Genomic DNA, 17014 nt, shown 5'->3' with positions numbered 1-17014 from the left:
ATTTTAAATTAATTGTAACCACATGGACACAATTCTAATCTTATAAAAAATTAAATTTCTTTTATTAATCACGCCCACACTTTTATATCTTTATTTTATACTCTTTTTAATGAATTCAAATAATTTTACTTTTTATTCTGTTTTCCTTCAAATCCAAACAATTAGTTATTGTGAGTTGCCAAAAGCAATTTTATATATTTTTACAGGTTCAATAATAGCACATCGTTTTCACTACATTAAAATCTCAACTAATTCCTCAAACTTACCTAATCAATTTTTTTCTTTTTTCTTTTTTTAAAATATATATATATATATATATATATATATATATATATATATTATCCCACATTTTATATATCAATTTATCCCACATTTTATTATTCATCTTTATTTCAATGTAATATGTTTGTACAAATTTTAAAACAAAATAGGTATTGAACTTCTTAAAATGGTTTGATAGTATAAAAAAATTACCATGATAATAACTAACCAGATAAATAGAAGTGGTTATAAACATGAACCATATATGATAAGTGAATATTATAACTAAACAATAATCAGTTTTCCACAAGTTTTGGCTTGACAGTTACATCTCTTAGATCAATAATTTGATTTGAGTCCTTATTTTGACCTTTAAAATGAATTTTTTAATTAAATATAAGATAATTATTATCAAAGCATAAAACAGGTTGTTAAGTATTATATTTGTCGTTATCTTCTTTTTAAATAAATGTAAAATAGGTTGTTAAAGTTCAATAAAAACTATAAAATGAATTTTATATTTTCAGAATCTATTCTGATTACTATAATTGTTGTAACTCATTTTAGTTATAATGGATTAAGTGACTGATTTTTAGAAAAAAATTAAAATCAGTTTCATCAAACCAAAAGTATGATTTGATTGTAGAATCCACATTTCCTTGGTTTAGTTTGTCATAAAAAAATTCACCTTTTTTTTTTCCACATACACCAATATACTGACACTACAACTCCTAATATTATTACTTTAATTATTTTTTACATAATTTAATTACAAATTTATTTTTTATTATATCTTTTTTAAACTGTTACATCAGAAACTATACACAACTCCCAGAATTATCAAAAGTATAATCTTTCTAAAAATGGTTAAGGATTATCCTAACCATGAGGAATCAAGATATAATCAAAGAAACACATACACTGACACAAAATACTGCATAAATATTCATAACTAGGGAAACATGAATCCAACATCATGTTTTGAAACTCAAGCTATTGGCTTCAACACATACATTTTGCAAGAGTGTGGTTCAACAGTGACAGTCAATTTGCCCACGAATTGTCTTTTCAATATCTCGTGCTGCATCCATTACGACATAACATATGTTACAGCATCACTATCCAAGAAAAACAATGTATAATTTGAGATCAAAATCATTGTCTTACCTCCCAAAGGTCTCTTGCTTCAACAACAGTTGAAGGGTCAAGCCCAATATCATCCCATTCAGCACTAATCACTGCATGCCGATCACCGTATTTATTGAGTATGAGAACAGCCACCCTGTATTCTGATAGAGGACCTGCCCAAATCTGATCAAAAAACACATTTCAATTTTCATTGTTCTTTCCTTTCCTTCTTCTTCAACTGCATGCATGTCTACATTACATGGTATAATAGCAAGAACAATTTACCTCTAAAGCACCTTCCATCCTAACCTTTTTACCTTGTATACCAAGTGGATCTAAAATTGGAACACAACCATATTAAAAACCACACACAAAAACACCATCAGCTTAATGCACAATGCAGAATTGTTAGTATCTCTTCACCTTGGTTAACAGCAATAACCTCTGCATTTGATAGTATCTCTAGAGTGTCATCTGTCATATTTCCAGGATCACAGCCAACAAGAAGAGGAGCCTGCAATATGTAATATCTCTATAGTGTCAATAGTTCTTAAGGGATTCAAGAAACTTATATCTATTTTTAGTTAGAAGACAATGTAATTATACACACTATTTGCAATGTCAGTTCATAGACAATTTAATCCAAAGTATATATATATGTCTTCATAGAAGTTAGATACTAGCAGCATGAGATTTGAGATGGATGGTACCTTGGAAATGGCCCATAAACTGAAGTGAACAATGTATTCATGTTTCTTCATCCCTCCATTTCCTACCTCCAGCATGTCAGGATCTATTGATTTTAAGGATTGTTTAGAATGTCAGATGAACATAAAAGAGAAACTCACATGAGTCATTAGTGAAATTCATACCATTCCAACCACCAGGTTTTGCAAAATCAGCATAAACATCATTGGTGTCTATCCTTGAAAGCATTCTGCCAAAAAGTGAATCATTTTACAGATATTTTCTACAACCACTAAAGCATAAACCAAACTTTGTTAGAATTTCTTATGCTTTGATTTTACCTTTCCCAGTTATCAGTAATGTCATCAGTAGTTCTCCAGCTATTTCCCACTGGATAACCCCATAATGCAGGGTGCATGTCTCCCCTATGGCCAAAGAACATGCAATTAGAGGGAAAAATTTGAAGACAATCAACATTCTAAAAATAAAAGAAACTACCATTCACATATTGAGAAGTAGATTGGACGGCCTGCCTTCATCAAAGCTCGAGTCATAATAGGATATCTATGTATAACAAAAGAAGACAACAATTTTCACTTTTAAATACCAAGACAGAATTGGAAAATAACCATAACAATGCCATGAAACTGTAACTAGCTTTTGCTACCTATCAAGAGGCTTTATTCCACCATTGTTACAATTATCATACTTGAGATAATCAACACCCTGCAAGAAAAAACAATGATAATGATACCAGTTTGTTCAGTTGCAACTAACATGATAGAGTCAAGCAAATTAAATAGAGGAATGCTAGCAGCATACTTTCTAACACTCTTTACTGCTAACTGAAATTGAAAAAAATTACAAATTTTAGAAAGTCTTGCCTTTGCCTCTAAATCAAGAGGGGAATCGTTAAATGAACAGTAGAACATACCAAATTTTGTAATTTCTAATTAAATTTAGCTAGTAATAGCAAAATTGTTAAGAAAAGTGTTGAAAAAATGTTGTTGGCATTCCTCATTTAGTAAATAAGAAGTGCCATATATATATGCACCCATGATGCAAAAGTCTTGGCATCTTGCTCTTCATAACCAAGTGAACCAGGCATACGTTTTGCACAAGTATAATACCTGCAAAATACACTCAATCAGATAGTTCTGCATAAACCTAAAATTTGAAAGAGTTGAAGAACATGTATTTTTTTTTATTAAGAGAAACATGTGTTTTGGTTATATCTTGTGCCCTGCATCTGAATAAATGCCAAGCTTCAGACCATTCTCATGAACATAATCTGCTAGAGCTTTGATACCAGAAGGAAATTTTGTTTTATCAGCTACCAAATTACCCTGTCACATACATTTTGGATCAAATGCTTTAATAATTTCAATGAAATAATTTTAACTTGGTTTCAAGAGATGCAGAAACAAAACATACAAGAACAATACAATTCATACATCGAGATCTCGACTCATTTCACCCCAGCCATCATCTGCCAAGAATTGTGGATCAAGGTTACTTGCAGTTCTTATGTCATTTTGCAATGAAAAATAAAAATAAACTTTCAACACTGGAAAAAAAAAGTTGTTTTCTCATGTACCTATGTTAACATAAGTGTATCCAAGCTCAGAAAGACCAGAAGAAACAAGAGCATCAGCTGTAAAAGTATGAATATTTTTGCAATTAGACTGTGATGTTGAATTGAATATACTAGATAAACAGAACAATCATGTATCTTATATCCATGCATGCTACATTTTACCACAATTCTTCAGTGTTTTTAGTAAAAAGGAGTACAGATGAAAATAAAAAAATTATGACTCATTCCACTAAAAATCCTTTCTTTAAAATATTATCTTTTTTGTTCTTAATTTGTCCCAGATCAACAACACCAATGTTTGTAGTTATGGTACCTGAAAGTAACATGCTTTATTGAGAGAGTGTTCATACATATAACAAATAGTATAAATGGTTAATACCTGCTTCTCTGATGATTGTCTCATTAATATGTTCGTGGAAATGATTCCAGCTATTCCACCTGTATCATAAATGTTTTGATGCATGAATCAAAAAGTGATTTATTGTTTGTGTTGTGATGTGATTTTTTTTTTTTTTATCAGCAATAAATAAATAAAATTAAGAGGGATACTTCAGGGGTATCCCAACCCGTATACATCAACCACATAGTTACACTCCCCTTTATGACTAAGGGGAGACAACCGTTGTGTGGCAAAACCTGCTTAAAAAACTGTAAGCACAGAACAACAAACCAATTACGACATCATGACAGAGGACCTACACGGTTATGACAGCAACCTAAATAATTGCTACACAAAAGCAACAGTACACTATACACCTTGGCATCCAAACACCGCTACACCACCTTGGCCTCACCTACACCCTTACCTACATCCACACCTATACTTCCTACCTTTCACCTTTATTCCATTACCCTTCACAAAAAGACCTCCACGCCTCACTTTATCAACTAATGTACTTGTCAACAAAGAGAGCACCAAAGAAAGACCAGCAAAGGACCACCAAACAACATAGAGTCTTCCACTTATAACTCCAGCTCTACGTAACCTCTCTATCCATCTCCAACCAGCAGCCACACAAGCCCTTATGTTCATAGCCATCCACTTCAAACCAGCCAAGAGCATGTTGTATCACTAGGTTAAACGCCACACTTTCACACTAATAGCAGGACCGTGTCTTGCACTCCCTGCACGACAGCATCGCTCTACTGCTTCAAACTGTTTTTGTACATCCTGCTAGAAGTCTCACTTCCAATCTGTTTTTGTACACCCTACTAAAAGCCATACTTCAGCTGCTGCCACACCTGGTGTGCGTGACACGACTCCAGCAGCAGCTGCCACCTCCACAACACTTTCATCGACCATAACTTAACATCTTCAACTAGAGCTGACTGGGTAAGCAGCTACTACCCGGGACTACACTGCAGCATTGTACATCTTCTTTGACTGCTGGGGCGCCACAACCATACCAACAACTTGCTTTCCTTACCTAGATGCTTTCCATTTCCAGCAAGCAACATGCTCCTGCATTCACCACAAAAAACCACCCCGAAACGGGTTACATCACTACATATTCCCGCTATCCAGACATACTCTCTCATACCCCAGGGAACTCAATCCTGCTCCATAACAGGGTCCTACCAAACCAAATACTTCACATGGAGAGCCTAACAGTCTAAGTTCTCCAAATCCAGCACCTCTGAACAGAACAAGAAAAAAGAGTGCGTCCTCCTTCCAATTAGCAGCTTTTAATGCAGATTGTTGGATTAAGAACCCAATCAACAAAGGAATAAGAAAACGAATGCGCTTTATGCTTCATCCACAGCCAAGACTTGAGTTGAGCCCTCTGAAAAATTTCCTCTGCATCTACTACCCCTTGCTGGAAGGTAATCAGGTTCCTTTGATCCCAGATACATCTAATGATGTTTGCCCATACCCCTTTCCAGATTTTATTTTGCTTGTTGCTAGCTTGAAACAAGTGGAAACTTTGGAAATGCAGCCTTAAATCATTATGCTGGACGAAGGAGATATCTACCCAACGCAAACATAGAGACCATACGCGTTGGGCATGATGACACTCCAAAAAGAGATGTTGACAAGTCTCCTCCTCTAGCTGACACAAAGGGCACACCGTTGAGTTCAACATCACCCCTCTCCTACTCAAACTCGCTCTTGTAGGAAGTTTACCCAACAAAACCCTCCAGGCTGTCACTACCACGTTTGGGAACGCCTTCACCTTCCACAAGAGCTTATACACTTCACTTTGGTTGCCTCTATCATGCTTAGCTAAACACTCATAAGCAGAGTTCACCGAAAACAACCCCGGTACCTCCTTCCCCCACACTTGGATGTCCTGGACATTCTTTTTCAGAGTGACCCCAGATAGGAGTGCAGTAAGATCCCTCTCCAGAGATGACTCCCACTCAAATCTATCTCTCCTCCACCTCATTCTCCATCTCCACTCCGATTCAATCCATTCTCCTAACTCGCCCACTGTTTGGCCTTGGTTTAGAGATAGTGAGTATAGACGCGGAAATAGGGATTTAAGGTCAACATTTCCTACCCACACTTCCTCCCAGAATTTGACTTTGTCACCACAGCCTATTACCCAGCCTAGCTCTTCTTGAAACCACCCTTTTCCTTCTCCCTCCTTACACATCTTGGAAAGGTCTCTCCACCACCAAGATTGGGACTTAACAGGTGTTTGACTACTATCAATTCCCAGATTGTACTTAGATTCCAACAACTTCTTCCACCTTCCTTTTTCTTCCGAAACACACCTCCATCTCCATTTAGCTAGGAGAGCTTGATTAAACAAGCGTATATCCTTACACCCCAACCCTCCCTCCTCTTTTGGTCTGCATACGTCCTTCCAACTAGCCCAAGCAATTGGCTTAGACAGTTTCCCCCAACCCCACAAGAATCTTGTTTGAATGCTTATAATCCTTTTACACACTGAAACCGGTGCTCTGAACAAGGAGAGGTAGTACAATGGGACGGCAGTTAGAACAGAGTTAATTAGACAAATCCTCCCTGCCAAGGATAAGAACCTCCCCTTCCAAGCACTGAGCCTTGCTTTAAGCTTGTTTAGAACTGGTTCCCAGAACTGCTTCTTCCTTGGGTTCCCTCCCACCTCCAGTCCCAAGTACTTGAAGGGTACCTCCATCTGAATGCAGTTCAAAATCTTAGTGAAGCATACTATAACATTGCTTTGTACATTAATACCTGCTAGCCTTGATTTATGGAAGTTAATCTTCAGTCCTGAGGCTAGCTCAAAGCCCCTCAGAATGGCCTTCAAGGTTACCACATTGTCAATGGTATCTTCACATAGAAAGAGAGTGTCGTCTGCAAACTGGAGAATACACATCTCCACCTCCTGCCTTCCAATCTTGAGGCCCGTCAACATATTAGCCTTCAAGGCTTGTCTTACTAGCCCTGCAAGGCCTTCTGCTACCACTATGAAAAGGAAAGGTGCTAGGGGGTCGCCCTGCCGCAACCCTCTAGATGGCTTAAACTCTTCCGTAGGGCTCCCGTTGACTAGCACAGACACAGTGGCTGATTCAAGGCATCCTCTAATCCAAGAGATCCATACATTATGGAACCCCATCCTGTGTAACATATCGTAGAGGAAATCCCATCTGACCGAGTTGTACGCTTTCTCAAAGTCCACCTTTAAACAAATGCCGCTTCTCCCTTTCTTCCTAAGATCTTCTACCATTTCATTGGCCATGAGCACACTATCTAAGATCCCTCTGCCCTTCAGGAAAGCTGATTGACTTTCATCTATTATTGTAGGCAACACCTTCTTCATTCTACCTGCCAGTACCTTTGTAATGATTTTATAAATGACACCTACCAGAGAGATTGGTCTATATTGCTCAAGCTTAGAGGGGTCCCTCACCTTCGGGATTAGCGCAATAAACGAAGCGTTACAGCCCTTCGGGATGTACCCAGTCGCATGAAACAAAACCATTGCTTCCATTAACTCCTCTTTAATTAGGTCCCAGCTTTTCCTGATAAAGTTGAAATTGAATCCATCTGGACCAGGACTCTTAGAACCTTCGCATTGCCACACAGCGTCCTTAATCTCTTTCTCAGTGAAACCAGCCACCAGCCCCTCATTATCCACCGTGGTTAGGGTCTTAAACTCTACCTCATCCAACCTTACCCCTAAATCTTTCGTAGCATTGAACCTAGCTTCAAACAACTTCTTTGCCTCTAATCGAACAGTGCCTGGTTCCTCACACCACCGGTCCCCCACCTGAACGCCCTTCACTTCATTCCTTAGCCTTCTCCATCTCAAAGATGAATGAAAGAATCTAGTACACGCATCCCCACTCTTAAACCAACTTGCTCTAGCCTTTTGGCATAAAAGGGATTCAAGTTTTTTATCGTTTTCTACTAAGCGGCTAGTCAGCTCCATTCTGGTTAACATTTCGCTTTCCTCAAGGTCCCCATTACAATCTCTGTTGTCAAGATCCTCCAATTCCTGTAGGATCCTTCTCTTTGTGGTATGAAGGTTGCCAAACACCTCCCTGTTCCACACTTTCAGATCTGACTTGAGAAGTTTCATTTTCTCCTTCAGTTTTGCTATTCCGTTCCCCTGGACTGAGAAAGACTTCCATTTATCCTTAACCATGATCTTGAACCCCTTCTCCTGGAACCAAGCATCAATCGATCTAAAGGGTTTGGGTCCCCAGTCCTTCTCCACGGATTTAATCACCAGTGCGCAGTGATCAGAAACCTCCCTTCGAAGAACATATTGTTTGCACAAGGGCCACTTCTGCAACCATTCTTCCGTGACTAACGCTCTATCAATTCTGCTCTTAGCTGTTCCATCAGGTTTAAACCACGTGAACTTCTTACCAACCAAAGGCAGGTCAAGAAGGAATTGGATTCAATGAAATTGTTGAAGCCAAATATCTCTCTTGACTGATCTCTCCTATCCCTGATACCTTTCCTTTCACTTCTACTTCTCACAGCATTAAAGTCACCACAAAAGCACCAGACTGAATCTTGTGAAGCCAGTTTGACATTGGAGAGCTCCTCCCATAGGGTCTTCTTTGCATTCAATGCACAGGGGGAGTAAACATTGGCCACAACACACCTAGAAGACGATTTTAGATGTAGACCGATGACCACAATAAAACCTTTCCCCATCAGGTGATTTTCATAGCTAAAGACTTCTTTATGCCACAAGGACAACAAGCTTCCACTCCCCTCGTCTCCTTTATTGTGAATCCAACCTACTTTATTATCACCCCACCAAGAGAAGCACCTAGCATCCGAGATTTCCTTAGCTTTTGTTTCTTGTACACACACAAAATCTGCCTCCTCCTTACCTATTAAATGCCTTATATACCTTGTTTTGGTACCTCCCCCCATACCTCTTATGTTTAGATTAACAATAATCATAAACAACCTCCCTTCTTCCCGTCCTCTATACTTCTCCTAAACTTCAAATCTCTTTCCTCCATACAAGAGTACTCGTGAACAACCTCCTGTTCGTCCTTACGACAGATTATCCCTACTTTCCTACTTATCCCCCATAACTTGGCCGATTCCACTGGCGATTCAGGACCGCACAACCTTAGATTACAGTTATCAATATCTCCGTCCGAAAGCGAAACTGCTGGCATACATTGTCTAGAGTGAGAAGAAATGGCACCCTGCGGGTATTTGTTGCGTATTCGAACTGATCGCCTTGGATGCGATTTCGAGTCTTCCAATTCAACAAGGCCTTTGATCTTGCGGCGCCACTGGTAGGATTTTAAAAATCTTCCTGCTGGCCCAACATCTTCTCCTCCGCAAAGTGGCTGCTCAATACCAATTCCGTGAGTTCCGAGACCATTTACGTCGCCCTGTGGTTCGGCTATGGTGTGACGAAACTGCTCCCCTTGTTGCTCCAGCACCTTCTTCATCGACCCACTCTCCAATTCCAGGAGTTTGATGTTGCAGGCTTCCATTTCAGCACACATGGTGTTCCGCTGCTCCTGCAAAGAAATCATCTCCAAACCCCGTGGACACCCATGGCTTCCTTTGGGACGATTTCTCGCCTCACACTCGGACCCAGGACCCGCTACCGCTTGTCCAGGGCCTGACCCGAGATTGTCCACTCCCACATCCGCCTTCACCACTTCTTCTTGGGCTTCCTTTCTAACTTGGCCCAAACCTAGCATATTCACGTTTTGGGTGCCCATACTTTCAATATTCACTACTAAACTAGCCAGCTCAGCATGTGCATTAATACTCAAGCGGGAAAATGCACAGGCCTGGACAGAGTCGTTGCCAAAATCAGGTTCCACATATATCTTCTGCCTTTGACTTGCCTCCTTGGTGAAAGAATTTCCACCTTTTCCCTGACACCCACTATTCTCAGCAGAGAGCTCCCCAAAACGAGCATTTGATCGTTGCGCCTGACCTCCTTCTTCCGTTCCACCTCCGACCACCCTAACCTTCGCCTGACGCTCTTCTTTGGCCCTAAGGTCGCACTCCTCCTCGCCGCTTTTCACCGAGAAGGATGATTCTTCCACGTAGGTTTCAGTTGAAGAGATACTATCTGAAGAATCATAGTTGCAGTGTGAGCCTTTGCATTGGCCTGCCACGGCCACAGGGTGTTCCTCCTCGATAGAGATGCTTATAGATTGGTCATTTATCCTTATCTTCCTTGCCACCCTAATGTACCGATTATTCTCGATTCTAACTTTAAGACGAGCAAACTCAATGTTTTCCCACATCAGTGTGGCGTCGTCAATATCGATCAGAATAGCTAAGTCTCCAACCACTCTAGCGAAGCACTCCCTGTTCCAAAGAGAAATTGGTAGGCCAAAGCACCTTACCCAAACAGCCCTATGGCTCACTGTGAATGCTTCAGACCATGGCTGGATGCTATCAAAGACACTATCAAACCAATCTCTGTTTAACCTTATCAATTCCTCCATATTCTCCCCTCCTCTTGGCGTTAGGAGAGCGAAGTTGTCCCCCATCTGTCTCACCCTGACCATACTCATACCTCCTCTAACAAATTCTTCACCCAACTGTTGATAGTCCATCTCCGCCTTGTAACGACCGACCACACTTTCCTCCATCCACGGCAAGGATTGTTTTTTCGCATTGAGAACTGGTCCCTTCCATTCCCACCGCTCATGTCCTCTAACGGCATCTGCAAAAGATTTTTTCCCCCCTTCTCCACCCAGACCTCCTTCCCTTTGTTTAGCATTCTGACCTCCGATTCCACTCGCTCCGTCACCCCGTTCATATGCCTTCCCTTAGCCAGAGAACTTTTGTTATTACCTTCCGCCCTAGGCGATTCCACTCGACTTCGGTGATACTTCGGAAGATTCACAAAGAGCTTCCTACTACCAATATAAATTTGGTCAAGTTCCTTCTCCAGATTCCCCACATTCTTCACATCAAACAACCTCACAAACCCAAATCTTTTTCCCCACTTGTTAAGCCTTCTAGAAATAAAGACTTCTTTCGCCCTTGCCCATCTTTGGAAGATTTTGAACATGTCCATCTCACCAAACCCATTGGGGAAATTCGAAAAGAAAAACGTTGTAGAGTTACTAGGTTGGAGAGATGGTTTCCGTCGGGATCTCTGGCCACCCTGCCTATCTGAAGGGTACACTTTGCTACTCCCCTCTACTCCCCGTACTCGCACTCTGCTGCTCCCCGCTCCCTCCATAGGTTGAGGTCGTGTTGTGATGTGATAATTGCAGGAAGTGATTACAGAACTTGAAATAATTGACATATACAGATAAATGATAGATGCCATACCCCATTGGAGGAGTGGCACCAAGGCCATTGCTAAGAAGATTTCTACCATGTTGGCTTTCAACATTCTTCAACAACCTAAGAATCACCAACAGAACAAAACATAAATGTCACCACCACAAACATCAACATTTCCCCTCTCTCCATTCCCAATAACTCTATCACCACTTTCTGTAACTGTCATTTCAAACACTCATCATATTTATAATAATCACTATATACTTTCATATCTGTTAACACACTTAAGTTACTTAAATTTTAGTAGTTGAAAAAGATAACAGAAAAATAGTGGTTGCAAAGGTTTCTGTTGTTTTAATTATTTGTTTAAGTATCTGGTTATACTTTCATCTATTATACTATCCTATTAAACTGAAACACGTGTCATGTAATCTAAAATATTAAAAATTAATATTTATTACATGATTGCTAAAATAAAACTGAAAGTTCTTATGATAAAAACAGAAGTTGAGAGATCAAAAGAGAATTTGAAAATATTTTATAATAACAATAAAATATAAATGAAAATTTTCTTTAAGAAAATTAAACCTATTAGATATTTGAGAAAATAAAATTATTTAGTACTCAAAATAAAACTCCGATATATATTGGGACTTGAATAAAAAATTTGTATTTCTTAGCTTATAACATTTTGATATTTGAAAATATTTGTAACTAAAGTCTAGATGGGTAGTTAAACGAAAATGATGATAATGCATACAATTTTAACTCACTAAAAATAAGTACGTGGAATGAAAGCACAAAACTAATGAGAAACAAATCACACAGATAAATCAAAAACAAATTTCCAGTTTTTTTTCCGAAAAAGAAAAAAACTACTTTGACACTCCATATTTTCTCTTATATTTATTTAACAATTATATAATAATAAATATTAAATTAAGTTATTAAATTTCAATATAAATTAAATTATTAAATAAAAGGTAATAAAAACAGTTGTTAAATGAGAGCATAAATTTGGAAGAGAGTCAAACTCTCATATCCATTTGGCTGGTTCAAGATTTTTGTCAGAGTGCTTCTTCCTGCACCTCCATCCCTTCTTCAGCCACCTCCATACACTTTTAAAATTTCAAAATTGTCTATTAGTAAAAAAAGATAAAAATAGAAAATTTGTTTTACCTTTCTTCGCATAGTGAAAACGAAGGTGTTTGGTCCTTGGTGTTTGGTGCTTGGTGCTTGGTGCTTGCGGCTTGCCGTAGTCGTGGTGATAGTGGTGATAGTGGTGCTTGTGGTGGTAGTGCTAGTGGTAACCGTGGTGGTGGTGTTGCTGTGGTGGGTGGTCTTCACGACTTGTATTCTCAGTTCGTCATTGTAAGGTAAGTCTTCGGTGCTTTAAACACTTATTTCCTCGGATTGGGTTAATCCGCTAGATCACTGGATTGTATAATCCGTGCAATGAACTTCATGTTATCCCCCTTATAATCCGGAATGTTTTTACAATTCGTAAGACAACATTAAAGTGATCCGGATTAGTTAAACTGGAGGTAAACCAAATCCGGAACAAACGTACTCACTTTTCCAAATTGTGTAATCCGATACAAAATGAACTATGGATTACATAATCCGGAAGTCATTTTAGAACTTTAAATATGACTTATGGATTATGTAATCCAGAATGCAATTTGCTGTTTTAATTTGACTTATGGATTAAACAATCCAGAAGTCACTTTGAAGTTGTGAAATGCATGACGGATTATCTAATCTGGAAGGTACTATTTTACTTATGGATTACACAATTCGGAAGGGTAATTGAATGTTGTTTTTGTTTTGCATACTTGTGTGAATTTATGAAAATTAGAATAAAATAGAAATTTATGTTTTATGAATGAAGGTGTAAGTATGGACATGGAGGTTTGATTGATTACAAAAAGATCAGATGAAGTAGAAATGATATATATGGAAGAATTAATGAATTTTGTGCATCAACATGAATTAGTTGAAGAGGATTATGGTACTCATTTTACAACAGATGAGGTGAATAAAATTTCGTTCTATTTATGTTTATTGCTTTATAATTTGAAGAAGTGATTTTGTAATATTGTTGGAATAACTTTGTGTAGGTTTTTCCTTCGCGAGAAGACTTACTTGAATGGGTCTGTAGGGTTGCTTATAGACTTGGTTTTGTTATTGTCATTATTAGGTCTGACATAGCAAATGGAAAGCAAGGGAGAAAAACATATGTTTTGTTGGTGTGACTTGTACAAGTTTGTCCTTTTCTGCTGGTTTTGCATTCTTATCTAGCTAGAAGAAAAAGAACTTCATATGGGCACTACAAAAATTTAGAGGGTCACTTTTGACATCGCATGTAGGGCCTGAAGTCATTGTTTGTGATAGAGATCTTGCTTTGATGAATGCCATCAATATTGTGTTTCCTAAAGCAAGAAACCTTCTTTGTCGGTTTCATATCAATAAGAATGTTAAAGCAAAGTGTAAAATGTTGGTTGATTCTTACGAGGCTTCGGAAGTTGTGATGGATTCATGGAGGACTATCATTGACTGTACAGATATCGCTAAATTTGATGAGTTTGTTAAAAGTTTTGAAACTATTTGTTCACCGTGGCCATTACTTGTTGAATATGTGAAGAACACATGGATTATTCCGCACAAAGAAAAATTTGTAAAGTGTTGGACAAATTCATTAATGCATTTGGAAAATACAACATCAAACAGGTATATCAATGCCTTTACTTTGTTTAGAACATGTATAACGTCTAATTGTTTTATGTTTTATACTTATACAGGGTTGAATAAACTCATTGGTCTTTGAAACGAATATTACAAAATAGCATGGGAGACTTGTGCTCATGTTGGGATGTTGTACCGATCAGGTCATCGGGTGTGATGACGTGAACAGTAAGTGACTACGTGGGGCGTGCTTGGCGGGACACGTGGACGAGAGAAAGATGAGTGGTCAAGAAGTTAACATAGTCGTCGTTTGTGGAAGTGGCATTCTTCAGTGTACATAGTCGGTTGTCGCCAGGTTTTCGTATCATCGCCGTGTTAGATAATGGAAGATCAGGTGGTCAAGAATCGCCACAAGAGGCACATCGCCGGATTTCCCAGTAAACTTAGTTGAAGCTGTTGGAAGTTCAGGCGAGTAAGTTCAGGCGTGTAAGTTCAGTAAAGATGATTGTTACGTCATCATGAAGCATAAAGGTTAAGTGAGTTGGAGGAAACAACTTGCTCATCGATGACGGGATTCCCAGAGTGGACATTCGTCGATGGGGAGGTTTCCTTAGCTAGAACATGCATGGCGTGGCAACGAGGAAGGTGGCACCTACGACAAGCGATATCACAGAGATGATGTACTTTGTTGCATCCGATACTCGCTTTGTCGGGTGGCGTTCCAGAGCGTGTTACGTGCTAGGTTACACCTTGAATAGGAGACTTGGCCGCGTAACGGGATGCCACATAGAAATGACGCTTAAGTTACCCTGGCCCAGATGATGACACGTGTAGAGTTGGATGCTACATAGAAATGACGCTTAAGTTACCCCAGCCCAGATGATGACACGTGTAGAGTTGGATGCTACATAGAAATGACGCTTAAGTTACCCCGACCCAGATGATGACACGTGTAGAGTTGGATGCTACATAGAAATGACGCTTAAGTTACCCTAGCCCAGATGATGACGCGTGTAGAGTTGGATGCGAGCCACGCGTCCAAAGTGTAACTGTCTGGAGAGAGAAAATACCCAGGTATAAAAGGTAAACTTAACAGAATTTGGGGGGTACGTTCATTACGACTCATTTTTCTTGTTGAGAACACTTGAGCACGGTTCTACAACACCTAGTTTTCTCTCAGTTTTTGGGTGTTCCTGTTGCTGACTTGAGCGTTGGAGCGCCACCGGCCGCAGAGGCGCCATACTGTGTTTTCAGGTTCTCAGAGAGACAATTTGTAGCGTGGACTTGAAGCGCACGCGGTGTTAAAGTTGGTGAGGAAAGATCGTGACGAGGCATCGTTCTTGCGCTTGGTCAACCGGCAGGATCATATGCTATCAAACATGTTATTATACTTCAACATAACGAAATCAAGGCATCCTTTGAAATGAGTCTACATGTGATAGGACATACATTCAATGTGCAGTTGTACAAAATGTTGGTTGGCTTTGTATCTAAACATGCTTTGATTCTCATTGCTGAAGAGTTTGATCGGATCAATGATGTGGGGTTTGATAGTGAATGTTGTGGATGTGTACTTAGACGGACTCACGGATTACCATGTGCTTGTCAATTACCCAGATATGCTATGGGTGTTATTCCTCTTATTGAAGTTCATGTTATGTGGACGAGACTAAGCTTTTCAAATTTATCTGAATGTGTTGGGCAACAATGTATCGTGCTGCACGTGGATGTACCTCGTCATATGAGGGATTAATATCCCTTCTTCCCATGCCTGAGAAGTGCTCATAAATCCATGCCTGTGTAATTCGATCATATTAATTATAAAATATTTAATACAAAAAATTATGGAATGTAACATGTGATTGCTAATTATTTGTATGGTTTCATACCTGAACAAGTGTCACATAACTGCCCAACTGCTTTGTGTTAAAGTAGGAGGCATCCCTCAACTGCTCATATAGATGTGTAAGTGCTGCTGCTCCCCATGCGTATCCACCACACATACGAAGATTGTTGAATAACAACAAGTACGAAACAGATACAGATTTGACACTTTTATCTGCAAAAAAAGTGCATCCAACCACATGCAACAAGTAAGCTCTAGCAGCACACTCCCAAACCTCTTAAGCGCAACATTCCGCATATATATCTCGAAGTCAACTCAATCGTACGTGGACGCCTCGACACTGCCTCATCTCAGCCTTCCCACGAGCCTCCTCCACCCCTAATAACTCAGTTAAAATAGTTGCAGCTCCGTTGTACTCTAAGGGCACATACGTAGGGAATTGACCCAAAATGGGGAAGAGATGACACATCATCAAGTGTGATGGTCATCTCACCTATGGGAAGGTGGAAGGAGTTTGTCTCAGCATGCCACCTTTCAACAAAGGCTGAAATCAACTCCTTGTCCCCCACCCCATAGCTTATATTGCACAGACTAAATAATCCAGAATTTTGTATAAGAACTTCAATCTCAGCATGAGGCATCCCAAATTTATGTAATTTCCTATCGTGGGATACCAATTTAAGTTCTCCCCGATCCTAATACAAAATTTGTATATATTTAATATAATTAAATCAATTTAAACAATAATTAACAAAAATAATTTAATTGAAGTTTTTTTCGTTCTTACCTAATTAAACACTACTGGATTATTTAATCCGAAAACCTATGTAATCCGGAACTATTCAAAAAAACTACCGGATTTGGAACTATTGAAAAAGACTATCGGATTATTAAATATGGAACCTAACTACACACTACCGGATTTAAAAATCTATGTGATGCGGAACAAAGACAATGCATGCTTTAAAACAATTCCTCTACAAAGAATCCGGAACTAACCTTTTCAGTGTTGGATGAAGAGGCTCAATGCTTGAACAGTGATTTGGAGTTACAATGGAAGTGAATGATGCTCCTTTGAAGGCGAGGATGGGGGCTGCTGGGAGAGGATGAAGGTCTGTTGGTCGTTTGAAGAAAAGGA

The 17014-nt window shown here is 39.0% G+C and overlaps 1 protein-coding gene across 1 annotated transcript; it reads right to left on the bottom strand.

Annotated features, from left to right (window-relative positions):
* Positions 1–1025: 1025 nt before the first annotated feature.
* On the bottom strand, positions 1026–16517 carry LOC137814057 (alpha-galactosidase 1-like). The gene is made up of 18 exons (XM_068616593.1): positions 16370–16517; positions 15920–16089; positions 15764–15826; positions 11391–11497; positions 4053–4111; positions 3674–3730; positions 3531–3565; positions 3319–3422; positions 3131–3206; positions 2744–2802; positions 2575–2640; positions 2418–2501; positions 2262–2326; positions 2100–2182; positions 1813–1903; positions 1675–1724; positions 1429–1572; positions 1026–1342 (listed from the first exon to the last, which is right to left on the bottom strand). Exons 1-18 carry the CDS (start codon positions 16515–16517, stop codon positions 1250–1252), a joined length of 1554 nt encoding a protein of 517 aa, XP_068472694.1. The 3' UTR covers positions 1026–1249.
* Positions 16518–17014: the final 497 nt, after the last annotated feature.

This window comes from Phaseolus vulgaris, chromosome 10 (genome assembly GCF_000499845.2).
Source record: "Phaseolus vulgaris cultivar G19833 chromosome 10, P. vulgaris v2.0, whole genome shotgun sequence".
In the NCBI taxonomy this organism is placed as follows: Eukaryota; Viridiplantae; Streptophyta; class Magnoliopsida; order Fabales; family Fabaceae; genus Phaseolus; species Phaseolus vulgaris.
Note: the sequence above shows the minus strand (reverse complement) of the source record. Positions and strands in the feature narration are given on the sequence as shown.